This window comes from Lissotriton vulgaris, chromosome 3_2, assembly GCF_964263255.1.
Source record: "Lissotriton vulgaris chromosome 3_2, aLisVul1.2, whole genome shotgun sequence".
NCBI classification, from domain to species: domain Eukaryota; kingdom Metazoa; phylum Chordata; class Amphibia; order Caudata; family Salamandridae; genus Lissotriton; species Lissotriton vulgaris.
This window is the reverse complement of record NC_141690.1, coordinates 268,780,169-268,796,171: the sequence shown is the minus strand read 5'-3', so window position 1 is coordinate 268,796,171 and position 16,003 is coordinate 268,780,169. Positions and strand designations below refer to the sequence as shown.

The window sequence follows — 16,003 nt, the reverse complement described above, 5'->3', positions numbered from 1 at the left end:
TAAACGTGCTCTTTTTTTTTTTAGAATAAGACACAGTAGTACTAGACATCACATGGCATTCTATGACAGTGATTCAAGATGGAGGACAGGGTAAACACAGGTTATGTTAGTGTAAGCCCAGTTTCTAATGCATTTAAAAGGAGGAGAAGGAAACACTGCTCACACACACAGTGTTGCACTTGGGAAAGTTGGTGACAGAGATACTTCTAGGGTAGACAAGGTCCTACAGCAGTACTTGCCTTTTAAGAGAAGGGGAAAACAGACAGACATTGCTCACCACGCCCCACTTTATGATTACAGGAGTGTGGGGTGTTTGGATCCGACAGATGTACCCCAGAATCTCTTACTCCGCAAGAGAATTGGTCAGGAACCCCACCCTCAACTGCCAGCATCAAAACAAAAACAAACGTCTGTATATCATAATAATCAGTGTTTGTTCTGTGCTAATTTAATGTAAATCATATGGATTTGGATTATGATTTTAATAGATAATCCGACAATCATAAAAGTTATCATATCAAAGAAAAGTTATACCTCAAACATTATTCACCACACTACCCTAATCGACAATGTCAAACTGTTTGTGTTACGCATCATACTATCATGTTTGTTGCTGAGTCACATAGTACCCCTTACATACCTACTGTAAACATGAACATTCTTATTATTCACCCCATCTGTAAAAAAATAAAACCTAAAGCAAACCTTAATGATCGCTTGAACTACAGACTTTGGGCTTGGTAATGTGTTAAAGAAATATGTAGCAGAACTTAGACCTCACATCCTTATCAATCCCCCAAGGATCAGGCAAAGAAACTGCTATAATAAATTCCTCATCGACATATCTTTCATATTGGGCAAGGGCACCTGTGTCCTCACCCTTCTCGATCTGTCGGACACTTATGACACAATCGACCCGCATAGAATGCGCCAATCATTGAGACCTCACATGAGCTTCGGTGGAGAAGTTTTGGGCTGGGTCTCAGTCTCCACCAACCACAAGCAGATGGTGAGAGGAGGAACAACCTCCTCCAAACCTTCATCTATGACTTCTTGGGTCCTCCAGGGTTTGGTTCTTGATGATAATGACACACATATTTACCTGGAAGCAGGAAACAAACTCTCTCCTGAATATTATCCCCTGGAGATCTGTCGGTATAAACTACAAGACTGGATGGCATCGAATGTGCTCAGGCGTGACCATGAGAAATCTGAATTCATTCTTCTTCAGAGACACCAAGAGTACGGATTCAGTATGGAATGGCATTTTGCTTTATTCATAAATTGAAAAGCGGTCACTGCGCTAACCCTGCGACTCCTTTGAAACCAGAGAATATATTTGCACTGCAATGGAATGTATAAATCCAACATGATACAAAAATGGCCCTTCAATAGGATTTGTAGAATCCTGCTACAATAATCTCAATGAGGTAGGGTTCTTTTTGCTAATCCTAGCCAAAGCATTGGGAAATCAGAGATGGAAACCTACGAGGGGCAGCAGATGTCTGTCACTGCATTCCAAATCACAAAAGACCTCTTTTTTATTACCACCACGGGCCCCCAGATCGTCAGGGGCTGCAATAAAGAAATGTCATCATGTGAAATTCTCAAAGTCCTCCACTCGGCTCAGCCTGATTTTCTATGATCAGATGGGAATAAACAGCTGGAATCAGAGACCTGCTCACTCTTAGAGGGGGAACAAAGAAAGAGGAACGAAGGAGAGAAAAAAATGTGTGAAAAGGACACATTTTTTTCTCTCCTTTCCTCTTCACTCACTTGAAGTAGCTCTTCATAGGAGGGGAGGGTTGAGAGGAGGAAGGACGACATTGGGTAAAACAGCGCAACTTTTAAATTAATTTTTATCCTTTGAAAATGGTGACCCAGATCTAGTAGGCATAGACGGCATATTGGCAGCCGCTGCCCCAACGAATGCTTGTATGGTTGGCAAGGATTTTGAGGATTAGATTCACCGTGTGAACAGGTTCCAGTTTGTAAAAAAGACTTTGAGTGGGGGATGACCTGTTTTCTACCCCTTCAGCTCCTTTTTTGTAAGAGGCCTTAGAATGTGTTGCCAAATGAGATGAGGTACCTCATTTTGGCTATGGATTATTATTCAAAAGGGATGTATTATAAATGTGTGGAATCACCTGCTACAGATCATACTATCACATTTTTGAAGAAAGGTAGTTTTGCTGGGAGGGGCTCCTTGTGCTTCTGTACCCAGGTATAGGAGGGTTATTTGGGTAAACCCCGTAGTGTTGCTACATTAGTTAGAGACAATGGCACACATTTTGTGTCGGATAAGATGCATACAGTTTTGGACTTGCAAGATATAAAACACATCAAGGCGGCGTTGGACTCACCTATTTCTAATGGGCTCGTGGAGCGTGGTAATGAGATTCTGAAGGAAGGGATCCGTCAGCAGTCGCTTCCGGCTTGGATGTTGGAAAATTTCTGGAGGAGAAAGTGTGGAATTATAAGACGTCTCCCCATTGCACCACTGAGGTCACTCCTTTTGAACTGCTATGGGGCAGAAAGGCCCACTCAACCTTATTTCCTTCTTGGTTGGGAGGAAAAGGTCAGAAAATGTAAAGAAATGTGTCAGTGCTGGTGTGGTTGCAAACAAAGTTAAGGGAAAGCAATGGCGCATGAAGGAAAAGTTTGACAGGAAACACTATTCGGGGGACAAAGAAATTGAGTTGGTGATTGGGTAATGATCAAATAAACCCTTTTAAGTTATGAAAGGAAATTCTGTATTTTCAAGTCCTGTTCAGGCTAGCAGGGCTAGCAAGGGCGCAGCTTTCTTGCAATGAAAAGGATGGTGGAACAAGAGGCAGTTGGTGAAGGTGAGGCATGAGCAAGCCAAGACTATCAGTTGTAGGAAAGACTCTTTGGAGGTGCAGGATAATGGGTGGACTCATTGTCTGCAGCCAGGAGTGAGGGTCGCGCCTGTAGCGTCCAGCTACAATGAAGGACAGACGCTTGGTATAATCAATACATAGAGCTTTATTTAACGTGTCTTCCTTTTCCCTTGTCCCTACTCTAACTGCCTATATCCTGCCTCTACTCCTCCTCTTCCTCTCGCCCCCTAGCTCCTCCCACGCCCAACCACTAGTGTGTTAACATCATAACATCTCCCCCTTTTGTAACAGAAACAAACAGAACATACTGACTTCTTAGTCCATTTCCGCGATCAGTCTCTTGGGTGGACGTATGTCCCGATGAGGTCGTGGTGACCTGGCTCTCGGCCCATCAGTGCTCACCGCATCAGTGATTGGAGCAATGTTCTCTTGATCATTTGGTTGGGTTTCCCCAGCTTGGGGATTGTTTAGGTCACTCATCATGGTTCTCGAGGTGTCTATTGGCAGTTTCTTGAAGTGCGAGATATTTCTCGTAACTCGCCGCTGCTCAGACTCCGCAGTTACCATAGTCCCTTTTCTTCGGGTGACCACCAGCGGTTCATCCTTGAATGGACAGTCGGTCTTTTTCTGCATCTCCTGCTTGACGATAACGTTGTCTCCTTCACTTAACGATAATGACCGTGCTCTCCTCCGGTTGTCGGCATAGTCCTTCATTTTCCTTTTGTTGCGCTCATCAGTGGCTCTCATCTTCTGCGAGTCCATCTCAGACAATGACGCTTCCAGGGCTCCATCCCACGTGGGAATGCGATTCCTCATGGGACGTCCCAGCATGAGGGTCGCCGGGCATTGACCAGTCGTGGCATGAGGAGTTGTACGATAAGCTCGAAGGACTTCATTTAGTGCTGTTTGCAAGTCTTTCCCTTCCACGGTGGCATGTTGGAAGGTCTTTTTAAGAGTGGCCATGAACCTCTCAATTGTCCCATTGGCCTGTGGCCAGAGAGGCGTGATCCTGCGGTGATGAAAGTCAAGGTGTTTCGCAAAGGCAGCAAAGTCGTTTCCGTTGAAAGGGGGCCCGTTGTCTGATTTGACGACCTTGGGAACTCCCCATGCTGCAAAGACTTTATCAAGAACTTTGAGAGTACTGGCAGTGTTCGTGGACGACACAAAACAGGCAATGGGGTACCTGGAATACTCATCAATGATGGCCAGCACATATTTGCCAGACGATAAAGGTCCATAAAAGTCTATGGCGATCTCTTGCCATACGCCACCAGGCAAGTTGGTCATGTGTAAAGGAGCGGGAGGATCACTCTTGCTGGTGAGTTGGCAGAGATGACAATCTTTCAAGGTGGCTTCCACTAGTTGATCAAGGAACGGGAACCACACTCGCTCCCTTAGTGCTCGTTTGGTCGATACGATACCTCGATGTCCTTCATGTGCAAGAGCGACCACTCCCTGTCTCAGTTGAGTAGGAATCACGACCCTCTGATCACGCAGCAATATACCATCCGTGGTGACGGAGAGCTCACCACTCACATGTCTGAAGGCTTGTAGTTCACGTTGAGTCGATGAATCGGTTTCACCGTCCTGAGGATCATGTCTCCATCGGTTGTTGCGGATTTTGTGAAGGACTCTCTGCAATATGGCGTCCTGAGCTGTCATCTCCCGGATGGTCTCCATAGGGATAGCTGGAGGAAGAGCTTGATCTGTTACAAAGTGAATATACTCTTCCGCAATGGAGGACCTGGAAGCTGATGATGGGAGCGGATGCCGGGACATGTAATCCGCTGGGTTTTCAGACTTCCCCGGTTTGTGAAGTATGGTGAAGGTATATTCCTGCAGCCGTAGACCCCACCTTTCAATCCTTGGGGGCATTTTGGATCTTGGATTGCCATAGATGGTGATGAGGGCTTGATGATCTGTGATTAACGTGAAATGCTTCCCGTAGATAAAAACATGAAAATGTTCACATGCCCATACCACGGCTAGGCTTTCTTTTTCAGGTTGTGAGTAGGCTCGTTCCGGCTCAGTCAGACTGCGACTCGCGTAGGCAATGATGCGGCGTTGGTCCGAGTCATTTTCATATTGTGCCAGGATTGCTCCTAGTCCCACCGGACTCGCATCGACAGTTATTTCAGTTTTCCGTTTCGGGTTGAAGTATGACAAGTGATTTGCCGATTCTACCGCTTTCTTGATTTCCTTGAACGCCTGCTCACATTGGGGAGTCCATTCAAACGATTGGCCCTGCTTGGTTAGCATGCGGAGGGGGTGGCTGATAGTAGCGTAGTCCTTAATGTAGCGAGCACAATAGCTGGCCATTCCCAGGAACGATCTGAGATCGCTGACGTCTTGGGGACTCTTGGTGTTGTTTAGAGTTATGATTTTGTCGGGATCAGGTTTCATGCCAGCACCCGAGAAGATGTGACCGAAAAATTTCAGCGTAGCCTGGTGAAACTCGCATTTCTCTTTGTTCAAAGTCAAGTTGGCTGCTACTAAGGCATGGCAGACACGATTAAGTGCAATGTCGTGTTCTCTGACATCAGAACCATAGACAAGAATGTCATCGCTATAGTTGAGTGTGTTTGGAATATTTTGGATGACTTGTCGGATCATTTCCTGAAAGATCTCGGCTGCCGAGGACACGCCGAAGCTCAGTCTTTTGTATCTGAACAACCCCATGTGAGTTGCAAAAGTAGTGATGTACCTAGACCCCACTTCCAATTCCAGTTGATGATAACCTTTGTTCAAATCCAATTTGGAAAACACAGTAGCCCCGTTCAATGCTGCGATCATGTCGCTCAAGTGTGGCCCCGGGTGCCGCTCTCGTTCTATTGCAGTGTTGGGCAACCGCATGTCCACACAGAGCCTGACTTTGTTGGCCGTGCCCTTTTTGGGAACAATGACGACTGGCGAAACCCATGGAGTCGGGCCATCAGTGCGTTCGATGATGTCCGCAGCCAATAGATCTTGGAGTTCTTCCTCCACAGCGGCCTGTAGGTGAAATGGTACTCGCCGAGGGTGTTGGGCTACAGGCCTGACTTGTTCGTTGATATGAAGCCGTACTTGACAGTCTCTCAACTTGCCCAAACCTTGAAACAACCTGGGAAATAGGCGGGTCACATCTCGGATGTCGCTGACTTTGAAGAGGATTTCCACTAGGTGAAGTCGTTCAGCAGTTGGTAGACTCAGAAGGCAGTCTGCTTCAGGACCCTTGATGACATGGATGACTGCCGATATGGTTGTGCCGTCGTGTGTAAGTGTCGTAGAGAATTTCCCTAGACAAGGAAGGGGCTTCTTGGCCATCCACGTGTAGACTCTCACAGGTGCAAATGTCAAGGGGGGTCGCGGACTCATTCTCTCGTATTCAGTACTTGGAATGTAATTTAGAGAGGCACCAGAGTCTAGTACAAACTTTGAGTCGTGATTCCCGACTTTGATGTCCAGCCGAGGGTATTTCTTAAGTTGGTCCGGGTCTGCTGCCAGATTCAAGTATTCAATGGTATAGACAGAGTCTCGGGATGAGGGTCTGGATTCTCTGGACGGCGACCTCCTCTCCCACCGAGACCGACGTGACTCTCTGCTGGAGTGTGACGATTCAGGGGACCGCTCCGTCTGATCTTGGACAGCTCGCGCATGATGTCTTCGGGTGTCGGACCGCGACACTCTTGGAGCTCTGCTTCGGGTGTCAGATCGTGTAGCACCCGAGTGGCCACTTCGTTGCTCTTTGTGGTACTCCCCGCACATCGCTTCGAAATGGTTAGTGCGACCACATTTTCGACATCTTTGGCCCGAGGCCGGGCAACTGCCCGCATGAGGGAAGTCATACCCACATCGGTAGCACTTTCTCACTCTTTCCTGTCGTCTCTCCTTCTTCCATGGTTCTTGACGTTGATAGCTTGATTGCTCTTGACGTGACGATGCGTGCGACCTCCATTGCTTGTCTCTGGAGTGTCTTCGACTGTCATTCCGGGCGTGTACACGTCGTGCCTGTTCAGTACTCCCTTTGTTTTCCGTTTCCATGACGGCGGCGTACTTCTCTGCCTGGTCATATGCTCGTGTCATCTCCTCTATATCGTCCAATTCATGCGGTTTTCTCAGCAGTCGCCTCCTAAGTTGATCCGAATGGCATCCATCTATTATTTGGGATTTGATAGCAGCGTCCGTGGAGAAAGAATCGAATTCACAGTACTTGGCTAATCTCCGCAGACGCACCATGAAAGCACTCATGGGCTCATCCTTCCCTTGCCTGGCGGAGTGAAAGGTGTGTCGCTCATAGTCTACATTCTTCTTGTGAAGAAACTTTTTGTTCAGGACCCCACACGCTTTAGTATAAGTGTCTACGTCGGTCGCAGGCAGGTCTTTGAGTATCTTGACTATCTCTCGCCCCGCCAAGTTGCGCAGGATAACCAGTTTCTTTGCCTCATCAGTGACGTCTGAACCTACAATATAGTCTTCAAACTCTTCCAGCCACTCTTGCCATTTGGGGCCCATGCTTCCTTCCGTTGTTACCTTGAGAGGGGCGGGTGCTCGCAAAAGCGATCCACTGGGTGGAAGTTGAGCGTCTTCGTCTGCCATTCTGCAGCGATCTCACTTGTTGTATTGCCAACGCTGGGTCCCTGTGGTCGCCAATGTTTGTTTGCTTTATCAGTGCTAGGTTCTTGTAGTCGTCAATGCTTGTTTGTTTTGCCAATGCTTGTTTCTTGTAGTCGCCAGTGCTTGTTTGTTTTGCCAATGCTTGTTGCTTGTAGTCACCAGTGCTTGTTTCTTGTAGTCGCCAATGCTTGTTTCTTGTAGTCGCCAATGCTTGTTTATTTTGCCAATGCTTGTTTCTTGTAGTCGCCAGTGCTTGTTTGTTTTGCCAATGCTTGTTGCTTGTAGTCGCCAGTGCTTGTTTGTTTTGCCAATGCTTGTTTCTTGTAATCGCCAATGCTTGTTTATTGTGCCAATGCTTGTTTATTGTGCCAATGCTTGTTTATTGTGCCAATGCTTGTTTTCTCACCAGCGCCTGACTTCAAGATGGCCGCCGTTGATTTGCACAGGGTCGTCCTTACTAGGCGCCTGACTTCAAGATGGCCGCCGCTCCTGCAGGCACACACGAGGCTGGCTCTCCAGACTCATTCACTCTGGGGCACTCAGGACTCACCGGCGGTCGGCTTTTGAGGCAGCTCACACCAGGATTTCTTCTCCCACCATCACCACGGACACCAGGTGAGATCGGGGTGGGCTCCCGACTTGCTTCAGCAGTCCCGTGTTCTTTCGCCGATGGCCTCCTAAACTCGGCAACAGCGCGCCAAAGCTTCCCCGGGGCAGCGCTCTTCTCCACGGCGATTTTCGCCACGACAGGGCTCCAGGCAGAGTCGGAGTGGGCTCCCGACTTCTGTTCTTTCAGGGCTCACCAACTCCCACGCGTCACGCGTGATTCGCGTTTTGGCGCCGCCGGGCGCTTTGCTTCTTCGGCGCTCCCGACTTTCTTTTTCGAGCTGCTCGGGACAGGACACTTCTGCAGGCTTGCAGGCTTCAGTGGGTGGCAGGCACACCTATCCCACCCTCGTCGCCAGTTGTAGCGTCCAGCTACAATGAAGGACAGACGCTTGGTATAATCAATACATAGAGCTTTATTTAACGTGTCTTCCTTGTCCCTTGTCCCTACTCTAACTGCCTATATCCTGCCTCTACTCCTCCTCTTCCTCTCGCCCCCTAGCTCCTCCCACGCCCAACCACTAGCGCCTGCTGCTGAGATCGAAAGGCCGGCCATTGGGGGTCTATAGGGAGCGCTTCAGCTGTGACCCCATCCACCTCTGGTCCCGGTGGCAGGGTGAGAAGAGCCCCGGCAAGGTTCCCGGATTTTGTTGCACATTGATTTGTTTTTGTGATAAGGGGGGAGGTGATGTAGTGGGTTTGTTATATAATCACAATGTTATGTCAATGTTTTCAGAATGTTAGTGTTTAAACAATGTTGGCCCGTGCATGGCGTGTGTGCTGGCTGAGGGTTCGATGGGCAATGTCAGTTGCTGATCGACCTTCGTGCCGGAGATGCGCTCCATGTCGTGGGTGAAGTTTATGCATAAATACATACTCATCTTTCCTGAAGTAGGGCTTCCGAGTGGTAACTTCTTAATCACCACACTCAGGTCACACAGTGTGTCAGTAACTCTCTCTGCTCTCTATGCAGGGCAGGGGTCTCTGGGTTGGGCAGTGGTACGGCAGTGATACCCCTGAGGTCATATAGTATGCCATTAACTTTCCTTGCAGCGCTGGGGTCTCTGAGCTGAGCAGTGATATGTCTGAGGTCACACAGTATGTCATTAACTCTCTCCTCCCGCTGCAGTGCTGGGGTCTCTGGGCTGGGCAGTGATACGTGTGAGATCACACAGTGTGTCAGTAACTCTCTCCACTCCCTCTGAAGTGCTGGGATCTTTGGACTTGACAGTGATACATGTGAGATCACACAGTGTGCCATTTACTCTCTCCTCTCTCTGCAGTGCTGGGGTCTTTGGGCTGAGCAGAGATGCACCTGAGGTCACACAGTGTGTCAGTAACTCTCGCTCCTCTCTTTGCAGTGCTGGGGTCTCTGGGCTGAGCAGTGATACGTCTAAGGTCACACAGTGTGTCAGTAACTCTCTCTGCTCTCTATGCAGGACAGGGGTCTCTGGGTTGGGCAGTGGTACGGTAGTGATACCCCTGAGGTCATATAGTATGCCATTAACTTTCCTTGCAGCGCTGGGGTCTCTGAGCTGAGCAGTGATATGTCTGAGGTCACACAGTATGTCATTAACTCTCTCCTCCCGCTGCAGTGCTGGGGTCTCTGGGCTGGGCAGTGATACGTGTGAGATCACACAGTGTGTCAGTATCTCTCCCCACTCCCTCTGAAGTGTTGGGATCTTTGGACTTGACAGTGATACATGTGAGATCACACAGTGTGTCATTAACTTTCTCCTCTCTCTGCAGCGCTGGGGTCTCTGGGCTGAGCAGAGATGCACCTGAGGTCACACAGTGTGTCAGTAACTCTCGCTCCTCTCTTTGCAGTGCTGGGGTCTCTGGGCTGAGCAGTGATACGTCTAAGGTCACACATTGTGTCAGTAACTCTCTCTGCTCTCTATGCAGGGCAGGGGTCTCTGGGTTGGGCAGTGGTACGGCAGTGATACCCCTGAGGTCATATAGTACGTCATTAACTTTCCTTGCAGCGCTGGGGTCTCTGAGCTGAGCAGTGATATGTCTGAGGTCACACAGTATGTCATTAACTCTCTCCTCCCGCTGCAGTGCTGGGGTCTCTGGGCTGGGCAGTGATACGTGTGAGATCACACAGTGTGTCAGTAACTCTCTCCACTCCCTCTGAAGTGCTGGGATCTTTGGACTTGACAGTGATACATGTGAGATCACACAGTGTGTCATTAACTCTCTCCTCTCTCTGCAGTGCTGGGGTCTCTGGGCTGAGCAGAGATGCGCCTGAGGTCACACAGTGTGTCAGTAACTCTCGCTCCTCTCTTTGCAGTGCTGGGGTCTCTGGGCTGAGCAGTGATACGTCTGAGGTCACACAGTGTGTCAGTAACTCTCTCTGCTCTCTATGCAGGGCAGGGGTCTCTGGGTTGGGCAGTGGTAAGGCAGTGATACCCCTAAGGTCATATATTATGCCATTAACTTTCCTTGCAGCGCTGGGGTGTCTGAGCTGAGCAGTGATATGTCTGAGGTCACACAGTATGTCATTAACTCTCTCCTCCCGCTGCAGTGCTGGGGTCTCTGGGCTGGGAGTGATACGTGTGAGATCACACAGTGTGTCAGTAACTCTCTCCACTCCCTCTGAAGTGCTGGGATCTTTGGACTTGACAGTGATACATGTGAGATAACACAGTGTGTCATTAACTTTCTCCTCTCTCTGCAGTGCTGGGGTCTCTGGGCTGAGCAGAGATGCACATGAGGTCACACAGTGTGTCAGTAACTCTCGCTCCTCTCTTTGCAGTGCTGGGGTCTCTGGGCTGAGCGGTGATACGTCTGAGGTCACACAGTGTGTCAGTAACTCTCTCTGCTCTCTATGCAGGGCAGAGGTCTCTGGGTTGGGCAGTGGTAAGGCAGTGATACCCCTGAGGTCATATATTATGCCATTAACTTTCCTTGCAGCGCTGGGGTCTCTGAGCTGAGCAGTGATATGTCTGAGGTCACACAGTATGTCATTAACTCTCTCCTCCCGCTGCAGTGCTGGGGTCTCTAGGCTGGGCAGTGATACGTGTGAGATCACACAGTGTGTCAGTAACTCTCTCCACTCCCTCTGAAGTGCTGGGATCTTTGGACTTGACAGTGATACATGTGAGATCACACAGTGTGCCATTTACTCTCTCCTCTCTCTGCAGTGCTGGGGTCTTTGGGCTGAGCAGAGATGCACCTGAGGTCACACAGTGTGTCAGTAACTCTCGCTCCTCTCTTTGCAGTGCTGGGGTCTCTGGGCTGAGCAGTGATACGTCTAAGGTCACACAGTGTGTCAGTAACTCTCTCTGCTCTCTATGCAGGACAGGGGTCTCTGGGTTGGGCAGTGGTACGGTAGTGATACCCCTGAGGTCATATAGTATGCCATTAACTTTCCTTGCAGCGCTGGGGTCTCTGAGCTGAGCAGTGATATGTCTGAGGTCACACAGTATGTCATTAACTCTCTCCTCCCGCTGCAGTGCTGGGGTCTCTGGGCTGGGCAGTGATACGTGTGAGATCACACAGTGTGTCAGTATCTCTCCCCACTCCCTCTGAAGTGTTGGGATCTTTGGACTTGACAGTGATACATGTGAGATCACACAGTGTGTCATTAACTTTCTCCTCTCTCTGCAGCGCTGGGGTCTCTGGGCTGAGCAGAGATGCACCTGAGGTCACACAGTGTGTCAGTAACTCTCGCTCCTCTCTTTGCAGTGCTGGGGTCTCTGGGCTGAGCAGTGATACGTCTAAGGTCACACATTGTGTCAGTAACTCTCTCTGCTCTCTATGCAGGGCAGGGGTCTCTGGGTTGGGCAGTGGTACGGCAGTGATACCCCTGAGGTCATATAGTACGTCATTAACTTTCCTTGCAGCGCTGGGGTCTCTGAGCTGAGCAGTGATATGTCTGAGGTCACACAGTATGTCATTAACTCTCTCCTCCCGCTGCAGTGCTGGGGTCTCTGGGCTGGGCAGTGATACGTGTGAGATCACACAGTGTGTCAGTAACTCTCTCCACTCCCTCTGAAGTGCTGGGATCTTTGGACTTGACAGTGATACATGTGAGATCACACAGTGTGTCATTAACTCTCTCCTCTCTCTGCAGTGCTGGGGTCTTTGGGCTGAGCAGAGATGCACCTGAGGTCACACAGTGTGTCAGTAACTCTCGCTCCTCTCTTTGCAGTGCTGGGGTCTCTGGGCTGAGCGGTGATACGTCTGAGGTCACACAGTGTGTCAGTAACTCTCTCTGCTCTCTATGCAGGGCAGGGGTCTCTGGGTTGGGCAGTGGTAAGGCAGTGATACCCCTGAGGTCATATATTATGCCATTAACTTTCCTTGCAGCGCTGGGGTCTCTGAGCTGAGCAGTGATATGTCTGAGGTCACACAGTATGTCATTAACTCTCTCCTCCCGCTGCAGTGCTGGGGTCTCTGGGCTGGGCAGTGATACGTGTGAGATCACACAGTGTGTCAGTAACTCTCGCTCCTCTCTTTGCAGTGCTGGGGTCTCTGGGCTGAGCAGTGATACGTCTAAGGTCACACAGTGTGTCAGTAACTCTCTCTGCTCTCTATGCAGGACAGGGGTCTCTGGGTTGGGCAGTGGTACGGTAGTGATACCCCTGAGGTCATATAGTATGCCATTAACTTTCCTTGCAGCGCTGGGGTCTCTGAGCTGAGCAGTGATATGTCTGAGGTCACACAGTATGTCATTAACTCTCTCCTCCCGCTGCAGTGCTGGGGTCTCTGGGCTGGGCAGTGATACGTGTGAGATCACACAGTGTGTCAGTAACTCTCTCCACTCCCTCTGAAGTGCTGGGATCTTTGGACTTGACAGTGATACATGTGAGATCACACAGTGTGCCATTTACTCTCTCCTCTCTCTGCAGTGCTGGGGTCTTTGGGCTGAGCAGAGATGCACCTGAGGTCACACAGTGTGTCAGTAACTCTCGCTCCTCTCTTTGCAGTGCTGGGGTCTCTGGGCTGAGCAGTGATACGTCTGAGGTCACACAGTGTGTCAGTAACTCTCTCTGCTCTCTATGCAGGGCAGGGGTCTCTGGGTTGGGCAGTGGTACGGCAGTGATACCCCTGAGGTCATATAGTATGCCATTAACTTTCCTTGCAGCGCTGGGGTCTCTGAGCTGAGCAGTGATATGTCTGAGGTCACACAGTATGTCATTAACTCTCTCCTCCCGCTGCAGTGCTGGGGTCTCTGGGCTGGGCAGTGATACGTGTGAGATCACACAGTGTGTCAGTAACTCTCTCCACTCCCTCTGAAGTGCTGGGATCTTTGGACTTGACAGTGATACATGTGAGATCACACAGTGTGTCATTAACTCTCTCCTCTCTCTGCAGTGCTGGGGTCTTTGGGCTGAGCAGAGATGCACCTGAGGTCACACAGTGTGTCAGTAACTCTCGCTCCTCACTTTGCAGTGCTGGGGTCTCTGGGCTGAGCAGTGATACGTCTGAGGTCACACAGTGTGTCAGTAACTCTCGCTCCTCTCTGTGCAGGGCTGGGGTCTCTGGGCTGGGCAGTGATACGTCTGAGGTCACACAGTGTGTCAGTAACTCTCTCTCCTCTCTTTGCAGGCCTGGTGACCCTCGATCCAGACACAGCTAATAAAGACCTGGCCCTGTCGGAGGATGAGAGACGTGTGATTTTGGAGAAAGGACCCCAGTCCCGGCCGGACAGTCCCAAGAGATTCACTGACTGTTTCTGTGTGCTGGGCCGGGAGGGCTTCACCTCGGGGAGGCATTACTGGGAGGTGCAGATGCTGAACCAGATTATGTGGGATGTGGGTGTTGCACAAGAGTCTGTGCAAAGGAAGGGTGGTATCACAGGGTCATTTGGGAAGGGGGTCTGGGCTCTGCAACGGCGGCATGATGGCCAATACCGGGCACTCACCTCCCCCCACACCCCCCTGTACCTCCGCCAGAGCCCCAAGAAGCTGGGACTCTACCTGGACTACGAGGGGGGGCTGCTGTCCTTGTACAACGCAGACACCTGGGAGCTTCTCTACACCTTCAATGGCACCTTCACTGGGAGGGTTCACCCTTTTTTCTTGGTCTTCATAGGGACAGACCTGCGCCTGGTGTAACACAGCGGTCCGCCTGCTGGGCTCTCATCGGGTGGTGGGTTGGGGGTTGCACCCCTACTTCAAGCTACTGACAGACCTCTTCTTGGGGTCAAAGCTGCACCCCCCACTCATAGCAGGCTGCACCCCCTCACCTCAACATCAGGGAGACACCAATCTGCGCCCAGGTGGAGGGGTGGGCGTGGGCGCTGTTATGGGTTTAGTTGGGTGTGGGAGTGGTGGACTATGCATGCTGGATGGGTTGAGGGTGCAGCTCGACCGCCTCTCGTGACCTGGAAGCCCTTTCCTGTCTGCACGAGGGACTGTCACGAGGGATACGCGGGACTGTCACATGCATGTTTTTGTAACTTACTGGAAGTACTTTGCTCCTTCTTGTCACTTGTAAACATCAGTATTGCTAGCCCGATTTCCTTTGTACATTCTTCCATGTTCTGGAGGGCAGAGGTTTCATGAGCAGAGAAAGCAGCTCGCAGGAACATTACAGACGGTTGCTGCGTCTCCCTCCGGCCGTGGGTTTGTTTTGAAGAATAAAATTAGTTCTAAAACTTCTTCTCTGCCTGGACTCTGATTCCAACAGGGAGGTGGAAGGGTGTCCTGGAAATCCTAGACTGAGAGTCCGGGATGCAAATAAATCTGATGTCTCCTCTACGTAAGTGTGTGTGTTGCGTGTGTGTGTGTTCGTGCATGTGTGCGTCTAGCGCCAAGAAGCCACGTATGCTGCAGTGCGTTTTACCAATAGTACAGGCTCAACGTGAATCCGAGTTTGACAAATTGCTTTTTAGTTAGTATGAATTTGCAGAGCGCACGTTCACCCCAGGGTTTCTTGGCGCTGTGTGCGCTGGGGAACCCGTCCTGGCTTTCCCTGTGAGATGGTCCCTATTGGGCATCCCCAAGGTGAAGCCAGGCATCCCCGGCAGCGAGGGGGCCGTTGTGGAAATTAAGCAAGCTATTGCCCTGAGTTGCAGCGTGGGACCCATGGTTAGAGAGGCACCGAGGCGAGATTTATCGAGCCGGCTGACATTGGGTCCGTACCCTGCCGTGTCGGCAATTGAACCCTGGTCCCGGGCCGACCTCTGCTTCTGGGTCTGCCGCCTCTAGCCGGTGAGCCACACTTTTCCACTTTTTGTACAGCGCTGCATTGTTGCGTCTCCGCTTCATAGAGCTGCACTCTGACATGTGGCCAGCTTCCAGGCTCCTGATTGGTGGCCTCATGTCCGTGTGAGAGTGACACCTGCTGCCCTCTCCTTACAACTATTGCAGCAGTCCCTGTTCATACAGAGCCCAGACACTGCTGCAAGCTTCCTGAAAAGCCACGGGGCTCCTTTTAATGCTTAGACGTTCATGAGTCAGGGGGGGGTCAAACAGTCAACACTTACTCCTGCAAGTCTAGTTCAAGGAACACACGTGTCACTCACAAGAATGACATATCAGACTTTGGCCTCAGCTACAGAGTGAGGACTGTAGAAAGCTGGCTCTCTATATACTATGGCAAAGTAAGGTATAGTGCGCACAGAGTCCAGTGGAACCCCAGAGGTATAGCAGAGGCTAAGATAGGTAAGCACCTCCAGCTCTCTTGATGGTAGGGTGGTCGAGCAGTTAGGCTGATCCAGAGGGTGTGTTAAGGATTTAGGGCCTTATTTATGAAAAGTGACGCATCGCTGCATGAAAATAGCAATGCGTCACTTTTCATTGCGCCTTCCTTGCGACATACTGAATGCGTCGTATTTACAGTATCAAAGCCATCTGGTTCATCCTAAATATGTTAGGAAAAACCTTCTGTTTTATACCTTCTGACCTACAGAAAACAGTAGTCTCAGCATTAGTGTTTTCTAGGCTGGACAACTGCAATGGTTTCTTGATTCATATGAATAAAGCCCTTCT

General features: G+C 50.2%; 1 protein-coding gene across 1 annotated transcript in view; it reads left to right on the top strand.

Annotated features, from left to right (window-relative positions):
• The window catches only part of LOC147725658 (zinc-binding protein A33-like), a 98,384-nt gene extending 83,725 nt beyond the window's left edge, over nucleotides 1-14,659 (top strand). Inside the window, exon 5 of the mRNA XM_086964565.1 lies at nucleotides 13,617-14,659. Within this exon, the coding sequence (XP_086820691.1) occupies nucleotides 13,617-14,125 (509 nt within the window). The 3' untranslated portion in view covers nucleotides 14,126-14,659. The remainder of the gene's footprint in view (nucleotides 1-13,616) is intronic.
• Nucleotides 14,660-16,003: the final 1,344 nt, after the last annotated feature.